The sequence below is a fragment of the Talpa occidentalis genome, unplaced genomic scaffold (genome assembly GCF_014898055.3).
Source record: "Talpa occidentalis isolate TD23 unplaced genomic scaffold, MPIMG_talOcc4v2.1 talOcc4.6, whole genome shotgun sequence".
In the NCBI taxonomy this organism is placed as follows: Eukaryota; Metazoa; Chordata; class Mammalia; order Eulipotyphla; family Talpidae; genus Talpa; species Talpa occidentalis.
In genome coordinates, this window is record NW_023604972.1 from 106,106,330 (window position 1) to 106,125,949 (window position 19,620).

Here is a 19,620-nt window from a genome sequence, read left to right on the forward strand (position 1 = left end):
TCCCCTAAATAATCACATTTTGGAGTTCCTAAAAGGAAAATGACAGAATTGATTCATAGAGATGGTTAGGCCAAACTCAGTTGTTCATTCATTCATTCATTCACCTCATGAACTTGTGTTGAAGTTTTAGTTATATATAGGAGATACTGGCTTACTTTATTATTCCTTTCAGAACACCTTTTGTTAATATGTCTCTATTTTCAGTGAAAAATATTGGAAGTTGAGAGTCACTACAGTGTACCATGTTTATTATGGCCTCTTCTAATCGCAGGGCCTTCTGGTTTTTTTTTGTTTGTTTGTTTGATTTTTTAAAGATTTATTTATTGGGCCTCCCTGGTGGTACAAGGGGTTAAGTACTGCACTATGAAGCAATCCGCAGCCTCTGCAGCACAAGTTTGATCCCCAGCCGGCCAGGGAGCAACCCACATGGCTAAGCAGACCTCTCCTCTCTTGCCCGCTGCTCCCCTCAGCAGTGTATTTCAGTCAGTTTGCCTGTTCTGTTCCTTACTCTGTATCTGGTGGAGCCTCTCACCCCTCCCTCACAACTCTGGCCTGTACCCCAGCTCTTGTATGCATAAATAAATCCTTAAAAAATATATTTATTTATGCATACAAGAACTGGGGTACAGGTCAGAGGTGTGGGGTGGGGGGGGTAAAAGGTTTCACCAGAGACAGAGTAGGGAACAGAACAGGCGGATTGACTGAAATACACTGCTGAAGGGAGCAGCAGTCGAGACAGGAGAGGTCTGCTGTGCTATGTGGGTTAGCTCCCTGGCTGGAGATCGAACTTGTGCTACAGTGGCTGCAGATAGCTTCTGTTTTAAAAATAGTATTGCTTCACATTCTAGGAAGCAGAGTTTACACAATGAAATTAATCATGGGTAATTACAGTTACAAAGACCCTAGAATATGAATCTGACAAAAGATTGGGCTAGGTCTATACATAAGTTTGGTCTGCTTTCTTAAAATCTCAGATGTTGTCCCAGGCAAAAATCTACTTCATTCCCTCTCTTTTATTCTTGGGAGAAGGAAGTTTATCCAGATGGGTCATCCTACCCTTGGGTATTCTACCATTTAACCCACCATCCTATGACGGGTTTTAGAACTTGTGGTAGCCTGGCCCATGGGATGCATTCTGATCTTGATAAACTGAACCTTCTTAGTCTTTTTCACAAGGATATTTTTGATATGTCATTATAAATTACTAGGCCTTTGTAAAATACTATCCGGCATCCAACAAATTGGCTACCCCTATCAACTTTGACAAATGAAATTAAAAAATTATGACAACATTGTCTACATCAAATATGCAAAGACGGAGCCACGTAATGGGGCAAGGAAAGACTGTGTGGCAGGTGACAACTCAGCTCTGGACTGAGGTGAATTCACTAATCAGCATACAAATGTTCATGGGCATTGCCAAGAATTCATTGAAATGAATTCTTATTTTGCTATCTCCTTGAGTACTTTAAAGTTTATTTCTCTCATAGTTAAGTCTTAAGAGCATATATATTTTTAATATTAGGGATAAAAACAACTTTTTAAAAACTGAGTCATCCCTTTTTTGCAATATATTCATTGAGCTTGGGATAACTAACTACCCTCCAAATTAAGTTTAAAAGTTCTTTTTCACTCTAACGTTTTCCCAACCTCAGTTCATTTTCAATATATCATTTTCATACTAACAAGTCTGTGATATTTTTTTAAAAATGGATACAAGCTTCTCTTACCTTCTAGGTAGTGTCCTTTTAAATAGCTAATTCATAAAAGAATTCTCTTTATGGTTGTATTGATTTCTTTAGGTCCCACACACACTTCCCCCACCCCCACACACACACACCTCCCCCACCCCACCCCACCCCCACACACACACTATTTCATCCACATTATCTGTGAACACATTGTCAGAAATTCTTCCTGACCTGACCTGGTTTACCTGACTGTATGGTTTCTGAATATGTGATTACCTTAATTTTTTCCCTTAAATTTTAAAAGTCTAAGATACCAATTCCTTTTAAATTTTAGTGTTTCTGAAGGCTTTTTTATTTCCTAAGATAAGCCTATATTTACCAGTTTTCTTTTGTTCTATTCCTGGGGGTCTCTAATTTGACAATTACATAAATCTAAGATAACAAGGTGATTTTTCTTTCAAGCTCTCCTTTATGTTCGTCTGAGGTTTCATTTCACCAGCCAGTTCATCCTGTTGGTCAGAATTTAGTTAACCTTTCCCCCAGTGTTTCTCAGGCTTCTAAGTAGTGAAAATATCTTTTAGCAGAATTAGACTTCCAGTACCTCACTGAAAAAACAAAATTTAGTCAGTCATCCTGTCTGCCACGTCTATCAGGTAGGCATTTGTCATCCATTTGATATAGATCAGTAGTTTTGGTATGTCTCACTTCTGCTTCCATTTTCTCCTACCCTTCCTCAATTCTTTAACATGATTCTACTTGTAGGTTTACGTATTTCCATCAAGTTGTCTGTTAACATACAAAACAAGTTTCTCTCCCTTAATCAGATCAATCTATTCAACTTGAAGTAGCTATTTCCTTATCTCTAGCCTTTAAATTCTTTGTACCAGCCTTGCAGATTCCTATGAAATTCTGTTTCCTCTTCAAGTGTTAAACTCAACTTCACACTTACAATCTGTGCATTAATATCTGTGCATTAATATCAGAAACAAATCTGACTCCTGTGAGGTTCCTGGTACTTTATCATTATCGTTCTTCGCAAGGGTATTAAAGGTTATAGCATTTGTTTAGTTTTTTTAATGTTTTTTGCCTTTTAATTCTTGTTTATTTCAACTTATAAACCTATTTTCTCTGGTCAGCACATACTTCTTACAAAGAAAGTCTTACAGTGAGATGCATTTTATCTCTTGCCAAGAGCCCATAATAATACCTTTTATCTTGGTTAAAAATAAAATTATGCATTTTAACCATATTTTTCTACCCAATTGTTCGGTTCTGTGATTTCCCTATTCTTTCAAAGTTGCAGCCCTTGGGCAGTGTCCTAAATTTCTGTTGGTCCTGTATGAATCATTTAATAGGGTTGGTGACTTCTGTTAAAATAACTATAGGGTCTTGCTTTATTTTCTTGAGATCACTCACATTCATCTGCTAAAAGATAAGGTAAAAAAGGGCCTCCCCGGTGGCACAGTGGTTGAGCACTGGGTTGCGAAGCTGCCCGCAGCCTTTGCAGCACCGGTTCGATCCCAGGCCACTGGGCAAGGGTCCCACATGGCACGCAAACCTCTCCTGCTGCTCACTGCTCCCCTCAGCAGTGTACTTCAGTCCTTCTGCCTGCTCTGCTCCCCGCTCTGGCTCTGGTGAATTCTCTCACCCTTCCGCGCTTCTGACTGTACCCAGTGCTTGTATAAATAAATAAATAAATAAATCTTTTTAAAAAAAAAAAAAGATAAGGTAAAAAAGGATTTATGATATGGCATAGAAAAAACTATAGTCTCATAATTAGACTTCTGACTCCAGTGAAAGTCAGAGGGACATGTGAATTTACATGTGAAAAAATTCCCACATTGTAACTATTTAAAGACCTATAATTTGAGTTTCTTCCTTTAGATTTGAGATTTAAATCATTCTTCAATTTAGCTGATTTAATATTTTTGAGTGTCCTTAAAAGAGCAGTACTAAAGGTGAAAACAGCCTGAATGTTTATCAACACATAAATGGATAGACAAAATATGGTATATACATGCAATGGAATATTACTCAGCCTTCAAAAGGAGTAGAATTTTTATACTACTACAACATGGATGAACTTTGAGGATATCAAGCTAAGTGAAATAAATCAGACAGAGAAATGACAAATACTATATAATTCACCTTCACCTTATACAAGGTACCTAGAATAGTGAGAATCATGAAAGCAGAAACTAAAATAGTGGTGACTAGGCTGGGTAGTAAGGAAGTTGAATTATTGTTTAATGTTGTTAATTGTTTAATATTGTTAATTGTCTGTTGTTAATATAGTTTCAGATAGAGATGATAAAAAGGTTCTGGAAATAGATCATGGTGCCGGATGCACAATAATGTGAATGTACTTATGATAAAAAAATTATCAAAATGGCAAATTTTATATATATTTTATCACAATAATAATTATATACTCATGTACCAAAGCTGCCTGCCAGCAAGTTACTCTAATCTGAATTGAATGGTTACCTGGATCAGTGGTGTCAACAAATTGACCCCAAGGTGAAAATGTCATGGTCAAGTTGCTCTGAGTCTCCCCACCATTAGCAATAGCTGGAACTTATATGAGAAATATGCTAGAAATCTTGCTCAGTTTAACAGTCCATCCCAGTTTAAAGCAACTATTCAGATTTAACTTTCTCATAGAAATATTTGCACATTGAAATCCATTATCCTTAGGCTGCTGGTATTTCCTCAATATATTTTTTTTGGTTTTCCTCTAGTGACCTTGTTTAGATTTGGCCAAGTGTGTACCTTTGCTAACCATAATCTTATCCCCCTTGCACAGCTATAGTAGAGCTACTATAACCATGATCATGTATGAAAAGCTTAAATAATCCTTCACCTCTAAATCATAAATGACATTGGAAGCCATTGTTTTTGTTGTTCAACAACAAAAAAAATTGTTGAATCAAAATAAAAGAGAAAAAATAAAAGCTTTAATTAAGTCCTCAAGAATTCAAATGGTCTTGTTTACTGCAGGTGCGTTCAGCCACTCCAGCAGCAATACTTGCTGTTCACTTGTTATTTGGTTTCTTCATTGAATGATATAATTTACTGTTTTTTGTTCATAATGCCTCTTTTTCCTTTCTGCAGTCAGAGTAGCCTGCAGTTTGCCTCATCTGTAGATACATTAACATAGATTTGGGTCTCCTTGACTTCTCCTAGACCATTCTCTCAATCTGATCATCATGCCAGTGGCCATTATGTACAATATTGTTTCACTTTCCATTTTTTTCTTGCAGTTTCACCACTCTGATTGCCTTTCAACTTGGCTACTTCATTTCATTGCCACTAACTACCTCATCTTCAGCCAAAAGCCTGAATTTCAGGATCTTTCAGGTAGATTGACAATAACTATTTTGAAAACTTTGTTTTTTTGGTCTTGGATTTAAGGTATAACTTGTCAGAATAGTACTTACAAAAATCAAAGTCAGTGTAATACATTCCTCTAAAATATGCAATGTGGTAATTGAAGACATTTTATAGTGACTTGTGTTATATTAGTAGCTTGACCTATTTTACACAAGAAGTTTCCTAGTGATTGTTTTATAGCTCCCATCCATTTTTAAATGTGGGTTTTTTTTTTCCTGAAGTAGGGAGATATGGTGGCCAAAAGTGGCATTTGGTTATGATAAACAAAATCCAGTTTTAACCTACAAGTGAGAAGAAAAATTTAAACAGTACAGATTAAAAAAAAAACTTTTTGGAGAAATTATAATTGTTATTATTTATAATATATAGTTTTATTATACTGAATATATGCTGTCTATACAGGAGTCCATTATATTAGTTGGGAATAACAAACATTTTTTTATTTAGCGAAAGATATTATGAAACTTACTGGCAGAGAGTATAGTAATGTGATTTCTTAAGGGAAATTATAAGGATTGAAACACACCAAAGAGCTCTTAAGTACTGCATAAGAACAGAACAATCATCAAAGTGGACGTTTAGTTAGATAAAATGATTTGCTCATGTGATTACCTCAAACATACTCAAGGAATAATCAAAAGAAAAAGGAAAATAATGATCACTTAATCAAGTAGTTTCAAAATCCTGAGTCAAAATCTCCTTGGAGATACCTGAAGATCATCTAAGATGGAGGAGCAAAGTTTTTGGAGGGGTATATAGGAGGGAAGAAGAAAGGGTTAAAATTTGCAGTTCTTGGACTTCTTCCTCCCACCTTCAGCCAGAATAGTTCTATTATCTGTTTTAAATATTAGAGTTCTACATAAAATGTTACTTGTAAAAAGGAATCAGCTACTAAAAAATATGAAGCCTTCTCGATTTCATTCAGTAACTCATGTACTTTTGGCCTACACATTCAGCCAACAAACATTGTATGCCTATTGGAAGTCTCCATGTGCACTCCTTACTCAACCTTTAACTCAGTTGAGTAACATCATCAAATTAACAATAGACCAACAGATTATTACTAACCATCTGCGTTGCACAAGAGGAAACTAAGTCCATTCATAAGATAAGGTGTTTTTCTGATTGTTGTCTGTTAGTAGGTATATTCTTATACAGTTGTTCTTTAAGAAGTCAATTAAAAATGAAACACACTGTGTTTTAATCATAGATCTGCTTTCATTAACACCTCCCATCTTCGTTTGTAAAGGAATCAGATTATTTTTCACTTACTCTCTTACATAGCTATAAGATACATATGGAGGACTATTACAACCTTGGGACAAAGATGCTGTACAAATCCTTTGAGTCATTAACTCTTATTATATTTTATTACTTACACAGTTGCCCATAAAGTATATTATGACCAGCTGGCATAGTGAAAAGCAGGACTCCAAGGTGTAATTTGAGAAGCCAGATGTGGAGATGAGGCTGTGTCTGTGGTTGTCTTTTGTTCCTTTGATGGGAATCCAAAGCATCTCATGAGTGCTGTGACTCAGCTGTACCTGTTCATATCCAATATCTGCTGTGATACATTCTTTTGGGCAGAGAAAAACAGCCTCATGGATAAGGGAGAAAATGTAATAGTCAAAATCCACAGGCACAGCCTGGCAGTCTATGAATTGAATGTAGCTGCCAAGGGGGTTTATTTGGACTACAGCACATTTAAACAACCTAAATTTCTGGCTTCTTCTGCAAAGTTGGAAGGTCTGGCTACTCTGGGCCCATCTTCCCACAAGGCAGCAGTCCAGAACTGAGCAGTGACTGAAAGGGGTGTGTTCACTTCACAGTGGAGTAATTTCTCGCCTGCCTATTGTCTTACACCTAGCCGCGTCAGATGGTCACTTGAAGTTATAAAGGGTTCTTGTCACAATCAATTTACAGCCTTATTATAAAACTGCTTATTTTCCACTTCAAAAATGATCAAATTATTAGAATTTTGTAAATTGTTTTTTCTTAACTGAGAATGTTTCCTTTTTAGCAGAGGTCAGAAATTTGAAAAGTGAAACTGGAAAAGAGCTTGCACCAACACTGGCATTGATATGTCAGGACTGTATTATGAGCTCATTAAATATTAGTCATATTTTATATACTGGGCTCTTATGAAAATATCCTAGAAATATGTTACCCTTGTTACTTATGCATTCATTATTCTCATGGTTAAATTTAACTCATATTATATACTTTTATGGTATTTTAAAAACATTTTATTGTTTATTGCTAGCTGCCAGAATTCATCTGTGATAACTTTTATGTTTTGTTTTTTTTAATATTAGTTGAGGGAGTAATTTTATATCATCTTTGCTTCCTAAGAAACCTAAAACTGATATCTCTGAGTAGTAAAGTTGTTTCTTTATATCTAGGTTCCACAGCCTGAACAAAGACTTTGTTAATCTGAATTATAATGAGCTAAAACAGTAGAAGGAAAAGTAGAAGAAGGATCCTAAGTGTCTGCAGAGGAATACTATAATGAGAACAAGCTGATTTACCCAGCAGAATTCCCAAAAGCTTTAGAAACTTGAGGTATCTCAGAAAGCAAAATGAGATTTAGAGCTAAAAGCAATGGAATTAATTCAGTGGTGATTACGGAGTTTTTGTTATATTTTACCCTACACCTCAGGAAACTTTCTCCCTCATTATCATAGGAGATGGAAGGTCCTTCCTGAAGGGAAAAGTTCTTTTTTTACATTTTTTCAAAAGATTTATTTATTTATTTATACATACATACATACAAGCACTGGGTACAGTCAGAAGCACGGGCAGGTGAGAGAATTCACCAGAGCGGGGAACAGAATAGGCAGACAGACGAAGTACACTGCTGAGGGGAGCAGCGAGCGGCAGGAGAGGTCTGTGCACCATGTGGGACCCTCACCCAGTGGTCGGGGATCGAACCGGTGCTGCAGAGGCTGTGGGCAGCTTCGCAACCCAGCGCTCAACCACTGCGCCACTCGGGAGGCCCGGGAAAAGTTCTTGATCATGGACTGCAGGTATAAGTGAGAGGCGTTAAGGAGCTGGACCAAAAACAGGAATGTGTATATTTTGCCTAGTAAGCTTCATGTCTCCTTTCCAATTCTAGGATCTAGAATTTTGGCAAACAGATATTTTTTACCTCAACTCCCATACTCTGGGCATAAAATTGAAACATCCTTCTCAGAGGAAAGAAAATACCCAGGAATCATTTAGGAATTCTCTAAATGAACCCAACAGTTAACTGCTCAGTCATATATTGAATGTATTATGCTGGTCAGCAGGTTTTACGGATGCCCTAAAGATTTCCAAACGGCTTTCCAATAACTCTTAAATATAAAGAGATAGCTGAGGATCAATAGGCATTTGAGGTAACGTCCAACATGAAAGATAGATACCAAAACCGAAGTCAAAATGAATAAAAACATAAGGTGTTTTTTTTTTTTTTTTTTTAGAGGAACAAAATTCCTCTAAGTAGGAATTAAGAACAGGGACACAAGGAGTAAAAAAAAAACCTTAAAAAAAAAAAAAAAACACTAAAATTAATATCCTCAAAGAACCAGAGAGCTACAACCATAAAGCAGGGATAGAAGTGACAATATTGTTAGAGACAGAAAGTGAAACAGTGGTTTCCAGGGACTGGGGGGTGGGATAGGGAGTTTTTTTAAAGGTAGAGTTTTAGTTTTTCAAGAAGTAAAGCATTCTGGAGCTTTGTTGCACAACTATATGGAGTCCTTATTAATCCGATTGAATTAAGATGGTAACTTTTATTATGTGTGGTTTACCACAATTTTAAAAAGGAGTAATAAAGGAAGTTGTTCTCAGATGCTAGAAAGGTGATGACAAAACAAAACAAACCAGGGGCGTGCAGGGGAGCTCGTTCCTGCATCGCCATTTTGCAACAGGGATCTTTCTTGCTGGAGACTGTGTGCACCAGCAGAAGGCTCACCAAGGAGACAGAGGTAAGCTGGGAGGCTTGCCCATGCTGGGCGCCTTCTAGCCTGCAGTTCCAGCCCAGAGGGGAGCAGCACCCACCGCTGGGGCAGACCAGGCGTGCAGGGGAGCTCGTTCCTGCATCACCATTTTGCAACAGGGATCTTTCTTGTTGGAGACTGTGTGAACCAGCAGAAGGCTCACCAAGGAGACAGAGGTAAGCTGGGAGGCTTGCCCATGCCGGGCGCCTTCTAGCCTGCAGTTCCAGCCCAGAGGGGAGCAGCACCCACCGCTGGGGCAGACCGGGCGTGCAGGGGAGCGCGTCCCCGGCACTGGCATTTTGCAGCAGGGACCCTTCTTGCTGGAGACTGTGTGAACCCAGCAGAAGGCTCACCGAGGAGACAGAGCAGGGACCTGTCTTTGCTGGAGACTTGTGAACCCAGCAGAAGTTCCCCAGAGGAGCCAGTGGTGAGCTGGGAAGGTCGCCCAAGATGCCGGCCAGTACCAGCAACACAGTGTCACATGGAATACAGCAAATTAGAAAACAGGCAGTAGGGAGTAGAAAAACAACATGCAACCCAGCAACTCCTCAGCAAAATAGCACACCACAAAAAGAAAACCATCTACCAGATTGCAACGACAGTAACTTGGAAGAACTTCTGAGCCTTCCAGATAGAGAATATAAAATTGCTGTGATTAAAAAACTGACAGAAGTCATAAAGGAAAACAATGATAAGGGGAAAATAATTAATGACCAGAAGAATGAAATTGAGTCCCTAAAGAGGGAAGTAAAAGAAATGCAGGAGATCAAAGAATTAATGGAGACGCTAAAGAACTCTGGGAAAAGCAGTGAAAGCAGAATAGATGAAATGGAAGAACGAATAAGTACTCTTGAAGACACAGAAATAAAAAGAACTAAAACAGAAAAGGAAGGAAAAGTACGAAGGAAAAAGACCGAAGAAAGACTTCGGGAACTATCTGACTCCATGAGGAAAGGAAATATAAGAGTTATAGGAATCCCAGAAGGAGAGGAGAGAGATGTAGGAACAGAGAAAATATTCCAGGAGATAATTGAAGAGAACTTCCCAAACGCTAAGAAGGATCTGAAAATTGATATACAAGAAGCAAGAAGAACACCAAACTTCCATGACGAAAGGAAAAATACAGCAAGACACATAATAGTAAAGCTCCCAAGAATCCAAGACAAAGAAAAAATAATGAAACTAACAAGAGGGAAGAAACAGATAACATTCAAAGGGAAACCAATCAGACTGACATCAGACTTCTCTGAAGAAACACTACGGGCAAGGAGAGAGTGGAGGGACATAGTCAACAGACTCCAAGAAAACAGATGCCAACCAAGAATACTCTATCCCGCAAAGCTCTCCTTCCTCTTTGAAGAAAGAATATGGACCTTCCCAGACAAACAGAAACTCCGGAATTTCATTGCGACTAAATCCCCACTCCAAAAAATACTACAAGGAGTCCTAAAGCCAGAACCTCAGAGGGACGAATAACAACAAAAGAAGGCCAAAAAAAAGTTATTAAAAGAATAAATAAATAAAATCAAAGGAAAGACAAACACAATGGCAAATACAGATGCTAACATATCAATACTAACTCTAAATGTAAATGGACTAAACTCTCCAATAAAAAGACACAGAGTTGCAGGCTGGATTAAGAAACAAAACCCAACCTTTTGCTGTCTCCAGGAAACACATTTAGCTGCAAAAGATAAAAATAGACTCAAAGTTAAAGGATGGAAAACAATTCTACAAGCAAATGGACCAAAAAAGAAGGCAGGAACAGCTATACTCATATCAGATAAAACAGATTTCAAACTTAAAAAGATAAAAAGAGACCCCAGTGGTCATTACATTATGATCAAGGGGATAATACTTCAAGAAGAAATAACACTCATTAACATATATTCACCAAACGAAGGAGCACCAAAATATATCAGACAACTATTGGCATCTCTGAAAACAGACATCAGAGAAAACACATACGTAGTGGGAGACTTCAACACACCACTATCAACAATGGATAGATCAACAAGACAAAAAATAAGTAAAGACACTAAAGCTCTAAATAAGGATCTAGAGTGCTTAGGCTTAACAGACATATATAGAACACTAAACCCAAAAAAATCTGAGTATACATTTTTCTCAAGCGCACACGGATCATTCTCTAGGATCGATCATATACTGGGGCACAAGACAAACATCAACAGATACACCAAGATTGAAATCATACCAACCATCTTTTCTGACCATGAAGGCATCAAACTAGAAATAAACCATAAAGAGAAGGCAAGGTATTCTCCTACCTCGTGGAGATTGAAACCCACACTACTGGAAGTCCACTGGACTAACGAGGAGATAAAAGAAGAAATTAAAAAATTCTTTGAATTGAATGACAAGGAGGACACCAATTTCCTAAATGTATGGGATGCAGCAAAAGCAGTAATAAGAGGAAAATATATAGCAATAGATGCTCACATCAAGAAACAAGAAAGAACTCAAAGAAACAACCTAATCTCGAAGCTCAAAGATCTAGAAAAAGAACAACAAAAAAGCCCCAAAACCAGTAGAAGAAAAGAAATAATAAAAACCAAAGCAGAAATAAATGAAATCGAAACTAAAAAAAACAATCCAAAAGATCAATGAAACCAAGAGCTGGTTCTTCGAAAAAATAAATAAAATAGATAAACCCCTTGCCAGGCTCACAAGGGCAAAAAGGGAGAAAGCACAAATAAATAGGATAATAAATGAAAGAGGAGAAATCACAACGGACACAGCAGAAATCAAAAGAATTATTAATAACTACTATGAACAGTTATATGGAAACAAGTTTAACAATCTAGAAGAGATGGACAAATTCCTACAACTCTACAATCACCCAAAGCTAGATAAAGAAGAAATAGAACACCTAAACAGACCAATTACAATTAGCGAAATTGAAATGGTAATCAAAAACCTCCCCAAAAACAAAAGCCCAGGACCTGATGGATTTACAAATGAATTCTACCAAACATTCAGAGACGAATTGGTACCTATCCTTCACAAACTCTTCCAAAAAATTGAGAAGGAAGGTATAATACCTAACACGTTCTATGAAGCCAACATTACACTAATACCAAAACCGAACAAGGACAACACAAAAAAAGAAAACTATAGGCCAATCTCCCTAATGAACACTGATGCAAAAATCCTCAATAAAATTTTAGCTATCAGAATCCAACAGTGTATCCATAAGGTAATTCACCACGACCAAGTAGGATTCATTCCAGGGACACAAGGATGGTTTAACATCCGAAAATCAATCAACGTTATCCAACACATCAACAAAAAGAAATATAAAAACCATATGATAATATCAATAGATGCTGAGAAAGCTTTCGACAAAGTGCAACACCCATTCATGATAAAAGCCCTTGAAATTCTTGGGATACAAGGAACGTACCTCAACATCATAAAGGCCGTATATGACAAGCCAACAGCCAGTATCATTCTCAATGGTGGAAAGCTGAAAGCAATTCCATTAAGATCTGGAACAAGACAAGGATGTCCACTTTCACCACTGCTTTTCAATATAATACTGGAAGTCCTAGCCAGAGCAATAAGACAAGAGAAAGACATCCAAGGAATCCAAATAGGAAAAGAAGAAGTCAAACTATCACTCTTTGCAGATGATATGATAATATACATAGAGAACCCCAAAAACTCCACAGAAAAACTAATTCAACTCATCAATCAGTTCAGTAAAGTGGCAGGATACAAAATCAACACGCAAAAGTCAGTAGCCTTCCTATATACAAACAATAAATCTGAAGAAGAAGAAATCAAAAAAACCATCCCTTTTATTATTGAAACAAAAAAATCAAATATTTGGGAATAAATCTAACAAAAGAGGTAAAGGACCTATACAAAGAAAACTATAAAACACTGTTAAAAGAAATAGAAGAAGACACAAAGAAATGGAAAGACATCCCCTGCTCATGGATTGGGAGAATAAACATTAAAAATGGCCATCCTACCAAAAGCAATATACAGATTCAATGCTATTCCAATCAAAATTTCAATGTCATTCTTCAAAGAAATAGAACAATTATTGATGAAATTCATATGGAATCACAAAAAACCCCGAATAGCCAAAGCTCTCCTGAAAAAAAAAAGAAGGGAATGGAGGCATCACACTCCCAGACTTCAAACTCTACTACAAAGCCATAATCATCAAAACTGCATGGTATTGGAACAAGAACAGACATACAGACCAATGGAATCGAATAGAAAATCCAGAAATAAACCCACAGATTTATGGTCAACTAATCTTTGACAAAGGAGCAAAGACTATGCATTGGAGCAAAGAAAGTTTGTTCAATAAATGGTGCTGGGAAAACTGGGTCGCTACATGCAAAAGAATGAAGCTTGACCACTACCTCACACCATATACAAAAATCAACTCAAAATGGATTAAAGAACTAGACATAAGACCTGAAACCATAAAATACATAGAAGGAAATATAGGCGAAACACTACGTGATTTGCATATCAAAGACATCTTTGCAGACGCATCACCCAAAGCAGTGATAGTGAAGGCAAAGATAAACAGCTGGGACTACATCAAATTAAAGAGCTTCTGCACAGCAAAAGAGACAATAACAAAAACAAAGAGAAACCCCACCAACTGGGAGAAAATTTTTGCACCCAACACTAATGATAAAGGACTGATCACAAAAATCTGCAAAGAGCTGATGAGACTCAACAACAACAAAGAAAATAATCCAGTCAAAAATGGACAGAGGAACTAAAAAGAAACTTCTCTGAAGAGGAAATGCGAATGGCCAACAGGCATATGAAAAAATGTTCAACATCACTTGCAATCAGGGAAATGCAAATCAAAACTACCATGAGATACCATCTTACACCAGTGAGAATGGCACATATTAAAAAAACTAGCAACAACAAATGTTGGCGAGGTTGTGGAGAAAAAGGAACTCTTCTGCACTGTTGGTGGGAGTGCAAACTGGTCCAACCACTATGGAGAGCTGTGTGGAGATTTCTGGACCTACTAAACATAGAGCTTCCACAGGATCCAGCAATTCCACTCCTAGGTATTTACCCAAAGAACACAGAAACATCAATTCCAAAGAACACCTGCACCCCTATGTTTATAGCAGCACTGTTTACAATAGCTAAGCTTTGGAAACAGCCCAAATGCCCAAAAATAGATGACTGGATCAAGAAGATGTGGTACATATATACCATGGAATATTACTCATCATTCAAAAAAGATAAACACATGCAATTTGCAGCAACATGGATGACGCTGGAAGGGATCATGCTCAGTGAAATAAGCCAAAAAGAAAAAGAAAAATACCGGATGGTCTCACTCATAGCAGGGATCTAGAAAACTTAAATAAGGGACCAGGAAAATGAATAACTATAAGAAAGTGAAAATCAAAATCAACAAAAACTATGAACCAGAGACACTTTTTGGGGGTGGGGGGCGGGAGGGAGGGATTGGGGTCAGAATGGGGGGATTGCAATTGTATGGGGAATATAAAAATAAAATTTATTAATTAAAAAAAAAAAAAACAAAACAAAACAAACCAAAAAATGAGCTAAATAAAAGTTGAAAGATAAGATAAAGGTAAGGAAACCCCTCTCAAAAGTACAAGAAGCTAAAGACAGGTAGGAGAGAAACACTTTTGTCTTTTTTATTTAATTGGAGACAATCTAGGAGGTTAGTAATAGAAGTTATGCTTAAAAAAAAAAAAAACACGGGGGGCTTCCCTGGTGGCACAGGCAGTTGAGCACAGCGCTGTGAAGCTGTCCGCAGCCTCTGCAGTGCCGGTTCAATCCCTGCCCGTGGAGCAACCCACATGGCGAGGCAGACCTCTCCTATCTTGCCCGATGCTCCCCTTAGCAGTGTATTTCAGTCTGCCTGTTCTGTTCCCCACTCTGTCTTTGGTGAATCCTCTCACCCTCCCACACATCTGGCCTGTACCCCAGTTGTTATATAAATAATCTTTAAAAAAAATGGGTAGGAAGTTATCTGAGAAATAGTACAAGAAACTGCCTCAGTCCTAAAGTACCTGAGTCAACAGACTGGAAGGGCTGGGGTAGTGCTCACCCCAGTGAGTGAACAAGGTGCATCCTGGGTCATGAAAGCGTGCCAATGATATAATAGAAATATCTTGTTTGCATGATAAAAAAACCCACACAGCTCACCTACCAAGGACCCTGAGTCTGAATAGTAGTGGATATCTTAACTTTGAGAGCTAGAAAACAGTACAGTGCTGGCTTCAACATTCTAAGGAAAATTTTCAACCTAGAATTCTAGACCAAACCAAATTATAAGTTGTGTGTGAGGATAGACCAAAGATGTTTCATCACAGACAAGGTCTCAAAAATACTTCTTATGTAACCCGCTTTTGGGGAAACTGATAAAAGTTGTGCTTCACCCAAAGTAGAGAATAATAACCAAAGTGAAGGACCTGGAGTCCAGGAGTGGAGGGTTCTTGCCTGGAAACAGGACACAGGCCTAGGAAGTCAGGGGTGCCAGACACTGATGGGAAAGGCCTCCAGGGAAAACCCAGCATGACTGCTTCGGAATGCACAGGTGATCTGGGAAGAGTAGCTAGTGAAAAGGCAATGGGAAAGACTTGAAAGAGTTTGGAAGGTAGTGTTAGCTACAGAGAAAATTAAATGAAAAAAAGAGACGCTGATTATTTCCAGGAAAAACAAATTTCAGTTAAAAAAAAGGAGCATAATCAAATACTTCTGATGAAGCAGTGGACAAGATGTGTATACTTGTAAATCACGTAATAACATAAATCTTGATGACTGATTTAACAAAAATTGTATTCATGATTTTGGAAAACTTGAGGGAGATACTGTATGTGGCTTGAATCTCATCTGTTAAATAGGAAATCAATAGTCAGTATCTTAACTTGACCCCAAATAAGATATATTTAATTAACAATCTTTCTCTAAAACTTTTAGTGGAAGAACGCAGTTTTGTTGAAAAGCACAGATGGCCATCGAATATGTACTTGAAGCAGCTTGCGGAATACAGGAAGTATATTCACTCTCGAAAATGTCGTTGCTTAGTAATGTAACCAGAGCTTTTATAAACATACATTTTTTTACTATTATGAAGACTGGGATACTTCTGGGTTCCAGAAAAATTCTTGTGACCGAAACAAATATGGGTGTTAGAAAAAAAATCCACATACAGCTTAATGTGTCTATTAGTTCTATTTGAAAAAAACTACTCATATGATCTTAAAAGGGAACAGAACATACCATAGGCTAACACTAAGGCTTCACCCTAGTATATAATGCTGTTGTACAGCTACTTTTCCCTTTTAGATGCCCTGTTGCTTTATAATAATACCTCTCCCATTTGTGAAATGTCTGGATTTTTTAAAAAATCGTACAAGATTAATACAGAAATTTCATCATGTCTGACTAATCGCTCTTTTAAAGTAAAGGGCATTTAAAAGACCCAGTTATGACTATTTCTAGAATGAGAAATTCAGGGGAAGATTGATCCATCTGAAATTTTAGAAATAGAAATTTTCCTGGAATTTTGAAAGTGAAATGCTATATGGTCCGAAATCAGTGGTGTGACAGTGTTTGAACCATTATTAAAAATTTTCTGTTTTTCATCTGAAAAACCCATCTGAACTACCTTGTCTGTTCCCTGAGATTCCGATTAGGTAGGAAACCTAAGCAGGCATTGCTTTTTGACCATATAACCTGTGCAGTCCCCTGGAGCTCCACTGTGAGAAGGGCCCCTGCTTGGCTCACTACTCTCCTGTTGCCACCTTGAAATCTTAGTGTTTGAGGAAAAGCTCCATATTTTCACCTTGTGCTGGACTCCAAAATTATATATATATATATATATATATCACCTAGCAGGATATGTACTTTCTTTTCTTGTGCAAACATCATACTGTCTGAAAGTCAAAAAAGAGGCACTGTTATCAAGGGAAGAGGAGGGGAAAACCCTTGAGGGAAGTTTATGGGGTTTCCCATCTTTCGGGGAGCTGTCCCACCCAGGGCCTCTCTGCCACCTCATCTGGGAAGTGGAAAAAGTGTGACATGTTGTCTTAGCTTTAAAACATGGTTCTGGCTTTATCACAGATGAACAAATACTTTCTTGATCTTTCTGTAAGACCAGAATGTTGAAAAAAGTGACTGGCGATTATGACTTTAATATGCCTTTATGAAGGTGCTCATCAAGATGCTTATATAAGACTGAAAGATGCTTACTAGAGCATTCGCTATTGAAGGCTTAAGACTTTTGCTTTAGTGTATTTACTAAGATTAGGATGTCAGTGGCTTGAATTGTTTGAATTCTTTTCAGAGAATCACAAGGATGTTTGATGAGGGGTTACAGGAATCTTGTCCTTCAAGATTAACCAGTAAGTTCAAAGAAAGAATAAAAATCAGACACTTGTGACATATAGAGAAAATGGTATTAAGATAGAAGACAGAACATAGTTTCTTTTGTAGTACAAGTCAACAGATATAATTATATCAGAAGCTGGGGGATAGAAAACCAGATTATTATTTATTGTTAGTATCATCTTCACCTACAATTCAGTATTGAAATATATTGTTCTTTTAATTTCCAGTGAATTTAGAATACACCTAACTTTTTCAACCATTCAAAGGTATGACTAAACAATTTTACACTATAGTGTTAGGATTACATGCAATGTAATTGTACACGCAGTCTTTAGATGTACACCAATACTCTGAGTAAAACAGTAAAAATTCCCTACATAGATCTTCCAAGAAACCAGATTTTAACTGGGTTGTATTGACGATAATGGGAGTGCATTTTATGTGTTTTGTACTTTAATCCTTTGAGTTGTCAACTATCAATGAATCCATGGACAAAGATTAGCATTGTAAAGAGTAGAGACTGTTGTCGATGTCTAGAAATTTTAAAATGCAATGATTGTCTTTTGTTCTTCATAAGCACATGCTTTCTTACCCCGATGTGAATCACAGCACTTAAAATTCTAAATCAGTAACTGTTGATCTAGAAAGTTGAAAATGTAAGTTTTACAGCAAGATAAAGTATTTTCTTGAAAACACTATATAATGTTGGAATAGACTGTAGATCACTTGTAGGTGTCTGAGTAGAGGTTGGGTTTGGAAGCTGGTGCTCTGTTGGGATTAAGCATGTGGTTTTTATGAACCTTCGTTAGCACCTGTGAGTGTGACAGACTTGCAGATGTGGGTACCCTGGTTCTCCCGAGCTAATCACAACAGTTATCAAATTAATTTTTAAACCCGGACTCCTCAATACTTTTGAATTCACTCAGTTTAAAATAAGAAGACATTAAAAACTACTTCTAAGCTATCTTTGCGAAATGAGTGCGCTTTTTGAGTTTTTTTCTTAATTGAAAGATTAATTCTAGATGAATGTATGCTTTATGCTGAAATCTGCTTCCTTGTATTTACCAATCATTTTAATTATAGAGAAGATAATGAATGGTAGAGTTAAGACCTTTTCTTTCCAGGCCAGATTTTCACCTTATATAAACCCTTTGTGTACTTCTGACTACTCTGTGTTCTTATTATAGGATACTAGACTTGTAATGTAGAAAGTTTTGACATAACTGAAATTTACCCTATCCAAGCCAGCATGGTGGCTTTATACTGGGAGGAAACAGAAAACTGAAGAATTGGATAAATTTGACTTCCAAGACAGCTAACTTTTCCATCTATAATTTAAAAGCTACACTACACTGATATAGTTAGACAAAATATCCTCAAGAATACTTTATTTTATTTAAAGTATCTGTTTAATTCAGCCTCTAATAATTTTGCAAAGAAGGGTATGTGTGTATTTTAATATAGCCTGACCTGAATTTATATGTTTTTAGCTTTAGTATTTAACATTTTGTAACAAATAAACCTTTATAAACACAAGTTTAACACGGTGTCCTGTAGTTATTTTACTTTGAATGTTGAAATGCTGAAATGAGTTTGGGAATATTGCCTTGTGTTGTTCAAGCATAAATATGTTTCATGGATAACTTCCTTTAGGTGTAAAATTTTTTGAATATTGCTGGTAGTATAGATGACTTGTGCGTGAAAAGAAATTCATGTTACCTTTAATAGCCGATAATGTAATGTCTCTAACAAAATAACTGCCTTTATTTAGAAAAGACACTTTGATAATTATTTAGCATAGAAGTATATGCCTGTAGGCTTGAGTATTGGCCGGAGCCAAGACTTGAGAAGTGGAGAAGCTGCTCTGCATAATAAGAGGATAAAAATCTGGAACTTTTAAGGGCTGTGGAGCCCCTATAGGAGGAGAGAGACCAGGAAGCTGTCAGCTGTCACATGAGGATGAGGTGTGCACTGGTAAGATAGCCCCTACCAGAATGTTCCCAAATTGTCAGTAAAGTCTACTAAACCCACAAGGGCATCCACAGTTCCATTGGATTATGTTCCCAACACAAATCTGATCTGGAAACACACACCTAGAAGTCTCCCGTTACCTAGTCAAACTCCACTTGTACACCTCATCTTTTCCCATGGCTTGGGGTGAATTCCTACTCCCT

General features: G+C 37.2%; 1 protein-coding gene across 1 annotated transcript in view; it reads left to right on the forward strand.

Moving 5' to 3' along the window:
* Positions 1–19,007, forward strand: part of RHOBTB3 (Rho related BTB domain containing 3) — a 56,163-nt gene extending 37,156 nt beyond the window's left edge. The window contains exons 11-12 of the mRNA XM_037530700.2: positions 4,955–5,051; positions 16,034–19,007. Coding sequence (XP_037386597.1) covers positions 4,955–5,051; positions 16,034–16,149 — 213 coding nt within the window. The 3' untranslated portion in view covers positions 16,150–19,007. The remainder of the gene's footprint in view (positions 1–4,954; positions 5,052–16,033) is intronic.
* Positions 19,008–19,620: the final 613 nt, after the last annotated feature.